We start from the raw sequence: 11,568 nt of genomic DNA on the forward strand, positions 1-11,568 counted from the left end.
GCTAGATCCTCATCCAACCCTCAGGAGTAGGTCGCGTTCCCAACTGCAAAGTAGGAAGCGCGCTAGGGCTACATAGGAACGACTAACGCGAGCCTCAACACCTATAGCCAAGAACACCCAAAAGCAACAATGCATAGACGAAACACAGACGGAACGCTCTACACTCGCATTTTCCCTTGAAACAACATCGTTTCCACCTACGATCATCTTCTCCAAGGCGTCATCGAAATGTTAAGAACAATCCGATTTTGATTTTCTAAAAAATGGAACTTCCTCCACAGTCAACTAAAATGGCTGATTCAAAAGGTTAAATGATCACCCTACTTCGGTGATCATTTCTCCTACAAAATAGGGATGAATCATCCCTATTTCAGCTAGTTGACTCAAGAACAACCAAAACACCATTAATGGTTTTTGGCTGATTCAATCCACTTAGATGGATCAACCGACTCCAAATAATTATAAATAGTTTCCCTGAACAAATCTGAAGCCAAAATATATTTTCTTTAGTTTCAAATCAAAAAATTTCTAAAATCCTCTACTAAAGCTTCAAGCTTTCGGATTTTTTGAAAATTTGGTATAAGGCCTTAAAGCTTGAATCTGAACATCCCAAAAGCTTCCCTAAGGACCTAGAAATGTTCTTCAATCATTGGTAATATTCCAATCACATTATAATTTATATTTACAGTTTGAATTTGATTTTTTTTTATTTCAAAATGCATAAGCTTGTTGTTTATGGTGTTTTATGATTGAAAATCAGTTCTAGAATCATTTATAAACTTTTCGTATAGGTTAGAGACAATCAATCAAACTTAAACAGAAAAATCTAAATTTGAAATTAAAAAATCAAAAAAACAGATTTGATGTTCTTAGTAGGATAATGTTTGATCAAAATCAAAATTTTAAAAATAATTGTAAATTTTGAGTTCTTTATTTGGTCAAAACGAATATCTAGTGTTCTTGTTTTGGTACCAATCAAGTATATGAGATATAATGAAGCTATTGGATAACTCATTTCTCCTCAAAATAGTTTTAAAACCAAACATCCAATTTTTAATCATTAATTGTTTTGAACGATTTGATCATCATCCAGGTCAATTGATACCTTGAGATGTTGATCAACATGGATCGAAGAATCCAAGCTTAAATCAAAATTACAATACTTGCAATTTTTGTGTTCTTAGAACTGAGAGGTCCGACCGACAACCATCGGTCCGGACCGAGACCTAAGACCGATAAATTCAATCCCATGACTGAGAGGTCCTACCAAGAAATTTGATAGGACTGACAGGTCCAACCAATGTTCTTCACCTAGGATTTCGAGGTCCGACCAAGGATTTTTATATTCAGAACCGAGAGGTCTAACTTAGGACCGACAAATCTAACATAGGACCGAGGGATCTTGACCCTGACCGAGAATTCCCGAACTTAGGACCGATGAGGTTAGCCCTATGTTTATACACCCCAACCAATGATCTTAGCCAAGGATCAAGAGTCCTTAGCACTTCAACCGAGGGACTTTAACACCCCGAACAAAGATCTTAAGCCCCAACCGAGAGGCTCCTCGGTCCAAATCAAGGGTTTTTAGACCACAACCGACAAAAACGAACCCAAGGCCTATGACTCTAGTCCAAAGTCCTATTTGGTTTCACTTATTTTTAAAACCCAATTTTTTTTGTAATTTTAGAACTCTAAACTATTTTCTAAAAATCTCAAGTTATTAGGAAATGATTTCAAAATAATTTTGGGATGTTTCCATAAAAAATATTTTGACTAATGCATGTTTGGTGTTTATTTCTAAACTTTAACACCCTTAAAATGACTGATGTTGTTCAGGTATATTCCTCCATAGTTATTATCAACAAAAGGTACCATCATTTAAATATTGTTGTTTCAATATTTTAAATAATGTTAAAACCTAGAGGCATAATTGGTTAAAACTCAAATGTTATACAACCGATTTTCAAAAACCAACTTTATAAGTAGATGCCATTTTTAAAACGGGTACGGAGGATGAAGCACGAAAGTCATTTCCCGAGTATCACCAAACTACGAACTAAAAGAAACTCTGGCCAATACATTGTATACATATGCAATTTTTATTGATTTTTAAAAATAAATTGGTGACTCTGTTTTAAAATAAATAATATTTTAAATTAATTATGTTTAATTAATTTAAACTAACGGATTTCTAAAAAACAAATTTTAATTTGATTACCATAAATCTCCATATTATTTAAAATTGAACCCTAAATTAATTTTCTTTAACTAATTTCAAAAGACGTCAAGAATCACTAAAAATCTTTTTAAAATAATGTTTTATTTTAAAGAAAATTTTTAATAGGCAAACTGATGTTTAAATTTCTTGAACCTCGAGCTTTTCACGGAAATCGAAACAATTTTTTTTTCAAAGGTTACAATAATGATTAGTGATGAAGTAGAGAAAGTCAAACAAATCAATTAAGTAGTTTGGAAGAATTTCTACTAACTATTTTGAGCGGCAATAAAAATTGTTCTTAGCTGAAAGTTGAGATACAAGGCCGGAAATATCAAATTATAACTCACCATTTATATATTATCTCCAAAGTAATTAAAATCCATAAGAATCCTGAGATGATATTTTTAAGAGCGTCTCTAAATATTAGATTAATTTCAACTCCTCTTTACTAAACAAATAGAAAAGAATTTAAAATCTTACAATTTCATATCACATCTGTTGTTAAAAAATGATCAAGTCAGATTCCAAAAAGTTTTTGCTAATCTATATATATAATGATGCTTAATTTTTAAAGTGTCCGGATTGTCGGGTCGAGAGTTGTGGTTAATTTGGATATATGTGAGAGTAAATGGATATTTGGGTCGGATTGTGGGTTGACCCGCCCATAAACTTAAAACGGTTAAAAATAAAATTAAAAATGTTATAGGTATGGTTCGAACTTGCAACCTAACAAAACAAGTACAACCTTTTAACCAACTAGACTAATAACACTTTATATTTTAAATTCAACCCAACATTTGATAAACGCGTGACATTTTAACATTTTAGTTCAACTTTTAAACTAACTAATTTATATCTATATATAATAATGCTTAATTTTTAAAGTGTCCGGATTGCCGGGTCGAGAGCTGTGGTTAATTTGGATATATGTGAGAGTAAATGGATACTTGGATCGGATTGTGGGTTGACCCGCCCATAAACTTAAAACGGTTAAAAATAAAATTAAAAATGCTATAGGTATGGTTCAAACTTGCAACCTAACAAAACAAGTACAACCTTTTAACCAACTAGGCTAATAACACTTTATATTTTAAATTTAACCCAAAATTTAATAAATGCGTGACATTTTAACAATATAAGTTCAACTTTTTAACTAACTAATCTATATATATATAATGATGCTTAATTTTTAAAGTGTCCGGATTGCCGGGTCGAGAGCTTTAGTTAATTTGGATATATGTGAGAGTAAATGGATACTTGGGTCGGATTATGGGTTGACCCGCCCTAAAATTTTTACCGTAATATTTTTTCACAGTTTTTTATATTATTACTCGTGCAAATGCACGAGATACATGCTAGTTGGAGAGTATAACAATAAATTATTCATCAAAATTATAAGTATTATTCAAACCACAAATTAGTATGTCCCATCCAACCTAACCCAAAATTCATTAAAATTTGAGTAACCAAACATCGTTCAATATTAAAATAATTTAACCAAAAAAAATGTTTTTAAAGTTCTTGAAAACTTTCTTATAAAATAGCTTTAAAATAAAAAAAAATATGGTCTAACTTGTCATATATATATATTTTTGAGAAGAATACCATATCTATTTATTAATTCAGATTAAAGGGTTAAATTTATGAATTTCACCTACAATGGAAATTTTATTTAACTAAATAAAACTTTGCCACAAACTTAGATCTTATTTATTATTTTATTTTAAATTCAATCATTATTAAATAAAAAATTATTTTTTATAATCAATCACATCATATAATTTATTATTCAAAATAATAAAATACATTTTATTTCTTTTAAAAAGTATGTATCATTATAAAATAAATCATTTCAATGTCTTATCTAGTTTGAATATTTGAATAACTAAAACCAAAAAAATATCATTTCACTCTTCTCTTATATATCACACCACTCAATTCATTAACTAAAATAGTAAAATATATTTATTTTAAATTATATATATATATATATATATATTTTATCATTATATATTAATATAATTTTAGTATTTTTATATATATATAAAAAATCTCTATTTCTTTACAATATCATTAATCGTTACATTTTTAAATAACCTTACTATGAACCATACATAAATCTTTTTACTAAAAATATATTTCTCAACATCTATCACCAATAGTACTTTTATTTAAATAAAACCCAAACAAATTCTAAATTCAGATCAAACATAAAAAATTCCCTTAAAAATTTTATTTTGTAAAAAAATTACTTTTTTAAATATATATTTTGAATTTTATTTAATAATTTTATTTAAAATAATAATTAATAAATATTTTAAAATTCTAATTGTGTTTTAATTTTAATATGTGGAATGTCCCCAAAATGAGTATCTCCATCTCCTGGTCCCATAACTTAGCACGTGCCACAGTAAGACAAACACGTGGCAATATGAGGGAAATATCATATCACGGGATGACTCGAAGTTCGATGCGTTTCAACATTGGTTTGCGTTCCAAACATCTTTTAAAATAAAGTTTTTAAAAGATTTTGAAAAATATCTAGAGCGGTAAAAATTAATTATGTAAAAAAATTATTTTTTTGTTAAAATTTTAAATAATATGGGAGACTAAATAACAATTTAACTTGAACCCGATTTAAATTAATTAAACATAACCAATTGAAAGATTATTTATTTGAAAATTAGAGTCGCCCATAGATTTTATGAAAATCAATAAAATAATACGTGTACAAACGTATTTATAATAGAGTTTCTGAAAAAATGTGGTTCATTGTCTATTTTATTTACGCTCGGGAAAGGGTTTTCGCGTTATGTCATCCGCGCCCGCTTAAGGACGGTTTTTAAAATTCTTCTAAAATAAACAATGTTTAACTTTTATAAATCAAATTATAACATTTATTACCTTTAATTAGTAGTACAGGGACCTAAACAAGGACCAACTTTAAATAATTATACAAAACTATTTAAAAAGGGTGTGTACTTGTTGCGCTGGTGTTCAAATTTAACAAAACCTGAAAATATTAAAGGAGAATGTTAAAATTTAAAAATGAATTCCAAACGGGGCCTTATTCAACACATTGGTTTATAAAACATCCCGAAAATATAAAAAACAACATTTTCTAACCTTTTAGGATTATTTGAAAATGAATTCGGGTTCCAAAATTACAGAAATAATTTTGGATTTTTAAAAGTGGAACTAAACAGGCCTTATGACCAGGCTCCTAGGGTCTGGGTTCGGTTTGGCCAATCTAGGCTCGATCAGGCTCGATCAAGACCGGGGTAGTTCGGACTAGGACTCGGTCACATGGGTCAAAGGACTAAAGAGCTCGGTTCTGGGCTCAAGAGGCTCGGTCCCAAACTTGGGTGGCTCGGTCGAAGACTAGGGAGGCTCGGTCCTGGGTCAAGTCTACTTATCTAGGTGCTTAGTCCTAGGCTTAGGTAGTTATCAGTCATAGGTCTAGGGTTAGGGTTAGGTTTACTAGTTTTAGGTCAAGTGAGGGTTCAGTCCTAGGGTTAGAAATACTGGTCCTATGTTAAGTGAGGGCTCGGTCCCATGGTTAGAAAATTTGGTCCTAGGTCTATGGTTAGGGTCAAGTTTATCGGTCCTAGGTCAAGTGAGGGCCCGACCCTAGGTCTAGGGTTAGGGTCAAGTTTACCAGTCTTAGGTCAAGTGAGGGATCAGGTCTAGGGTTATAGACATAGGTCCTAGGCTAAAGGGAGTGCTCAGTCCTAGGCTTAGTAAACTCAGTCATAGTCCTCAATCCTAGCTGAAGAACACTAATCCTAGTCCTCGGTCCTAGATGAAGAATACTGGTCATAGTCCTCAGTCATAGCTGAAGAACACCGATCCTGGGTGCATTTTCTTGTTCCTAGGGTTCGTTTTTTCGGTCCATATTGAAGAACATGACCGAGGATCACCGGTCCTAGGCTAAAACCTTAGGACCGAGTGTTCTTGTTTTGGTTCAAAATTTCAAAAGCCCATAACTTTTTATTAGATCATGAAATCATGATTCGTAAGTTACAGTAAGTTCATATGATCATGACGAACAAAATCACTGACATAAATCACGATTTTAAAGCCCTTACAAGGATCAATTTTAAAACACCATTTCAATGTCAAATTTTGGGATCTTTTAAGTTAGGTCGTTTAGTAGTTAGACTAGTCAAACGACGTCGTTTCGAGTGACGAACGTAGGGTTCCGTTAGGTCGGTTAACGATTAGACTAACGAAGTTAAGAATCCCGTTAGTTAATCCGATGTGGGCGCGCACGCGTGGATCCGCTACATCCAGCTGCGTGGGAGCGTATTGGGTGTTGGATGAAGTCTGAGCGCTCATCTGATGATCCAGAATCCTGCCGCAAATATTAAAAATAATTTCTGCTACACTGGATTATCAGATTTTATTTTTATTTAACAGGTTTATTAAAATCGAGTTTTAATTCTTTTTAAATTCGTTTCTTCACCAAAAACTTCACAAAATATATTTCTGGATTCATAAAAATTATTATCATAATATATTCTTTTTTGATATTTTTGAGAATTTTGGGATATTTTATTTAATTGGTTTAAGTCATGAATTTAACATAAATCTAAATAAATCACAATTAAATATTTTTAACTTTTTCTAATTTGAAAAAATAAATATAATATTTTATTCTTAAATTATTTTTAAAATTTTGAATAATTTTCTTAATTAGAATTTAATTATCACCATAATTAAGCTTTAATTAGGTTTTAATTTCTTCTTCTATGTTATTTTGAATATAAAAATTCAAAATATTATTCTAATATTATTAAAAATAATAATAATATTATTTGAAAATAATGTAAATCAAAATTTGGCTTATAATATGATTAATAATTTTAATTTTAATTTAAATATATAATTTATTTATAATCGTTGAATAAAAAAACCTTTGGAAATTGAGAAAATGTTCACCACAAGTGTGTTTTGGCAATCAAACTAGACCGATTGAATAGTCACACCGCCGGTATCAGATGGGTGACATAACTGCCGGGAATTTTGCAATTTCCTCTTGCTATCTACCTCACGAACTTCTCGCCCAAGTCCTAAAGAGACAATGAAACGATTGCTTCGGCCTGTTTCATGACAATGAAACGTTTGAATTATCCACTGATCTTCAATTCCCATTTACCAATTTCTGGACGCGTTCTCTTGTTTTAGGTTGTTGCAATGGATTGGTATGTTTGGGGAATGATTTGGTTTCCTACGCAAATACCAACTTTCGGTTGTTCCGGAATCTGTCGTGACCTTAATATCAATCACGATATAAATCTCACAATAATAGTTTCGTAAAATAGATAAAGAAGAATAGAACGAGTAAAAGAACGGAATGAGAACAGAATAGGTAGAAGAACAAATTGAATAGAAGAATAGATCGATAAAAGAAACAGAATGAATAAAAGAACAGACTAAATAGAAGAATAGATTAAAACTAGGGGTGAGCATAATATGGGTTTACCCAAACCCAACCCTAACCAAAACCCAAATTATTAATTTGGGTTGGTTAATATGGGTTGAGTTGAGTATGGGTTGGGTTAAGTATGGGTTGAGTTTAATTTGGGTTGGATTAGGGTTACCCAAATTACCCAAATTATATAAATTTAGTTTAATTCTATATTATTAATCCAATATAAACTAATAATCTTCCAACTTTAAGTCGAACACGTTTTTGACATGTTTAACATATTTTTCATACGTTTAACACGTTTTTCACACATCTAACACGTTTTTAATATTTTTAACATGTTTCACTTATAACATGTTTTTCACACGTTTAACACGTTTTTCACACGTTTAACACGTTTTTCATACGTTTAACACGTTTTTCACACGTTTTCACATTTTGACACGTTTTCACGTTTTTGACACGTTTTCACGTTTTTGACACGTTTTCACGTTTTTGACGTTTTTGTCACGTTGAACACGTTTTTGACATGTTTAATACGTTTAACTCGTTTTTGACAAGTTTAACACATTTTTTACGTTTTTGGCACGTTTAACACGTTTTTAACATATCTAACACGTTAACACGTTTTTGGCATGTTTAACACGTTTTAAACATATTTAACACGTTTTTGATAAGTTTAACACGATTTTCACGTTTTTGGCACGTTTAACACGTTTTTGACACGTTTAACACGTTTTTGACATTTTAACACGTTTTTGATATGTTTAACACGTTTTTACACGTTTTTAGTATTTTTATCACGTTTTTACACTTAAAACATGTTTTTCACACGTTTAACACGTTTTTACGTTTTTGGCACGTTTAACAAGTTTTGACATGTTTAACATATTTTCATACTAATAACACGTTTTTGTCACGTTTAACACGTTTTTGACATGTTTAATACGTTTAACGCGTTTTTTACAAACTAAACACGTTTTTTACGTTTTTAGCACGTTTAACACGTTTTTAACATAACTAACACGTTAACATGTTTTTGATAAGTTTAAAACGATTTTCACATATTTGGCACGTTTAACACGTTTTTAACATTTTAACATATTTTTGATATGTTTAACACGTTTTCACACGTTTAATATGTTTTTCACGTTTTTGGCATATTTAACACGTTATTGACATATTTGACACGTTTTTCACACATTAACACGTTTTTCGCATTTTGGTACGTTTAATACGTTTTTGACATGTTTAACATGTTTTTCACGTTTTTCACGTTTTTCACATTCTTAACACGTTTAACATGTTTGTAACATTTTTAATATGTTTGTAAGATGTTTAACACGTTTTTCACGTTTTTGGCACGTTTAACACGTTTTTGACATTTTAACACGTTTTACACATTTAACATATTTTTGACATGTTTAACATATTTTTTTGCACGTTAACACGTTTTGATAAGTTTTAACACGTTTTTGGCATTTTTGACACGTTTAATATATTTATGACACGTTTGACATTAAACATGTGAAAACGAATTAAACGTGTCAAAAATGTGGAAAACATGTTAAACGTGTCAAAAACGTGTTAAACGTATCAAAAACGTGAAAAACGTGTTAAACGTGTCAAAAACGTGCAATATGTGTCAAAACGTGTTAAACGTGTGAAAACATGTTAAACATGTTACAAACGTATTAAACGTGTTAATAATGTGAAAAATGTGAAAAACATGTTAAACATGTCAAAACGTGTTAAACGTGCCAAAAACGTGAAAAATGTGTCCAAATGTGTTAAATGTGTCGTAATCATGAAAAATGTGTCAAACGTGTTAAAAACGTGTTAAACATGTCAAAACATGAAAATAGTGTCCAACGTGTCGAAGGTGTGAAAAACATATTAAACGTGTCGAAAACGAATTAAACGTGTCGAAAATGTGAAAAACGTATCAAAAACGTGTTAAACGTCTCAAAACGTGGAAAACGTGTTAAATGTGTCAAAACGTGTTAAACGTGTCAAAACGTGTTAAACGTGTCAAAACGTGTTAAATGTGCCAAAAATGTGAAAAACGTGTGAAACGTGTCAATAATGTGAAAAACGTATTAAACGTGTCGAAAACGTGAAAAACGTATAAAAAACGTGTTAAACATCTCAAAACGTGGAAAACCTGTTAAACGTGTCAAAACGTGTTAAAAGTGCCAAAAATGTGAAAAACGTGTGAAACGTGTCAATAATGTGAAAAACGTATTAAACGTGTCAAAACGTGGAAAACGTGTTAAACGTGTCAAAACGTGCCAAAAACGTGAAAAACGTGTGAAACGTGTCAAAACGTGCCAAAAACGTGAAAAACGTGTCAAAACGTGTTAAAACGTGTTAAACGTGCCAAAAATATGTTAAAATGTGTTAAACGTGTCAAAAACGTGAAAAAACGTGTCAAAACGTGAAAAAACGTGTCAAAAACGTGTTAAACGTGTCAAAAACGTGTTAAACATGTTAAAAACGTGTTAAACATGCCAAAAACATGAAAAACATGTTAAACGTGTCAAAAACATGTGAAAAACGTATTAAAAATGTTAAAAACGTGAAAAACGTGAAAAACGTGTTAAACGAATAATAATGTGTTAAATGAAATACATGTTAAATTAAAAAAATAAAAATAAAATAATTTGGGTTACCCAACCCATACCCAACCCATATTAGTAAATAATATGGGTTGAATTATGGGTTGGGTAATTTAATTTGGGTTGAATATGGGTTGGGTAATACGGGTTGGGTTTACCCGTTTGCTCACCCCTAATTAAAACTAAATAGAAATTGGGAGTTTATTAGGGTTAGGGTTACCAGGACAACTCTAGTAATTAGAAAGAGAAAGTATAACAATTTAGAATACCAAAATTATAATCCTCTCCTTACAATTCTATCCTTATTTATAGACTAACAAATTATAAAATAACCCTTAAAATATATAACTACGTCTATTTTAACCCTCAGTAATTTTGGAAATGGAACCCTTCTCTTTGGAAATAACATCCTCATCTTTGGAAATAGAATCCTTATTGTTGTGAATATTAGATTCAAAACAGAATCCATCTATTCGAAAATTCAAGAGCCTTCCGACGCCGAACATCACATTTGCATCACATGGCGCTCACAGGTTTAGGATTTGGTTTTCATCGTGGAAACGATGATTACAAAGTTGTAAGGATTGTTTATCTTCAGGGAGGAAACGGATTCAATAAGGTTCCTCCAGAGGTTGAGCTTTATGAGGTCAAAACTGGATCATGGAGAGGTGTTAAACCGTACGAACTGTGCAGTGGCTACCCAACTTACAATCCTCCCTGAAGATACCCAATTTCTAGTTTAATTATTTCAGTTGTTGGGTCTGGGTTATGGAAGAATATGGTGCTGTTGATTCTTGGATCAAGCTTTTCAGCATAGATTTACAGCAAGGAGTTAATAGAGTGTTGGGTACCAGGAGAAATGGTGAACTCCTTGTGTTTACAGATCATGGTAATTTGGTTTCTTATGACCCAGATTTTGAACTGGTTAAAGATGTTAGGGTTCATGGGGACTCCTGTGTTGATATTACAGGTTATGTAGAAAGCCTGGTTTTACTTTCTGGTGTAAATAGAGTCTTAGGCTATGAGGCAGCTTCAACAGGACAAGATAATGATTGGAATTTGGAAATTTGAAGATTATATTCAAATTCACTAACTACAAAACACTGAGTAATCAAAAAAGCCTTCTTCCACCACTACTATGGATACACAATGGATTGGGTTTTAGACCCAGATTCAAGAACTGGTTCGTTTATCCACTATTGACCTGGTTTCAAGACTCGACCCAAATCCAAAAATTCTCTCTTCTAACTACCCCGGATAGGGTCGGGGGCTCCACTAACCACTAATTGTGAATCAACTTC

The 11,568-nt window shown here is 31.4% G+C and overlaps 1 protein-coding gene across 1 annotated transcript; it reads left to right on the forward strand.

The window, feature by feature from the left end:
• The first annotated feature begins 10,787 nt into the window (after nucleotides 1-10,787).
• On the forward strand, nucleotides 10,788-11,338 carry LOC124913325. Its single transcript, XM_047453917.1, has 2 exons — nucleotides 10,788-10,935; nucleotides 11,043-11,338. Exons 1-2 carry the CDS (start codon nucleotides 10,788-10,790, stop codon nucleotides 11,336-11,338), a joined length of 444 nt encoding a protein of 147 aa, XP_047309873.1.
• The last annotated feature ends 230 nt before the right edge of the window (nucleotides 11,339-11,568 follow it).

The sequence above is a fragment of the Impatiens glandulifera genome, chromosome 8 (assembly GCF_907164915.1).
Source record: "Impatiens glandulifera chromosome 8, dImpGla2.1, whole genome shotgun sequence".
Taxonomy (NCBI): Eukaryota; Viridiplantae; Streptophyta; class Magnoliopsida; order Ericales; family Balsaminaceae; genus Impatiens; species Impatiens glandulifera.

Bases quoted from the DNA above. Each gene is read 5' to 3' on its own strand.
- LOC124913325 (XM_047453917.1), top strand. From the start codon at position 10,788: ATGGCGCTCACAGGTTTAGGATTTGGTTTTCATCGTGGAAACGATGAT. The intron at 10,936-11,042 runs GTGTTAAACCGT...GGGTTATGGAAG, and splicing joins CAAAACTGGATCATGGAGAG to AATATGGTGCTGTTGATTCT.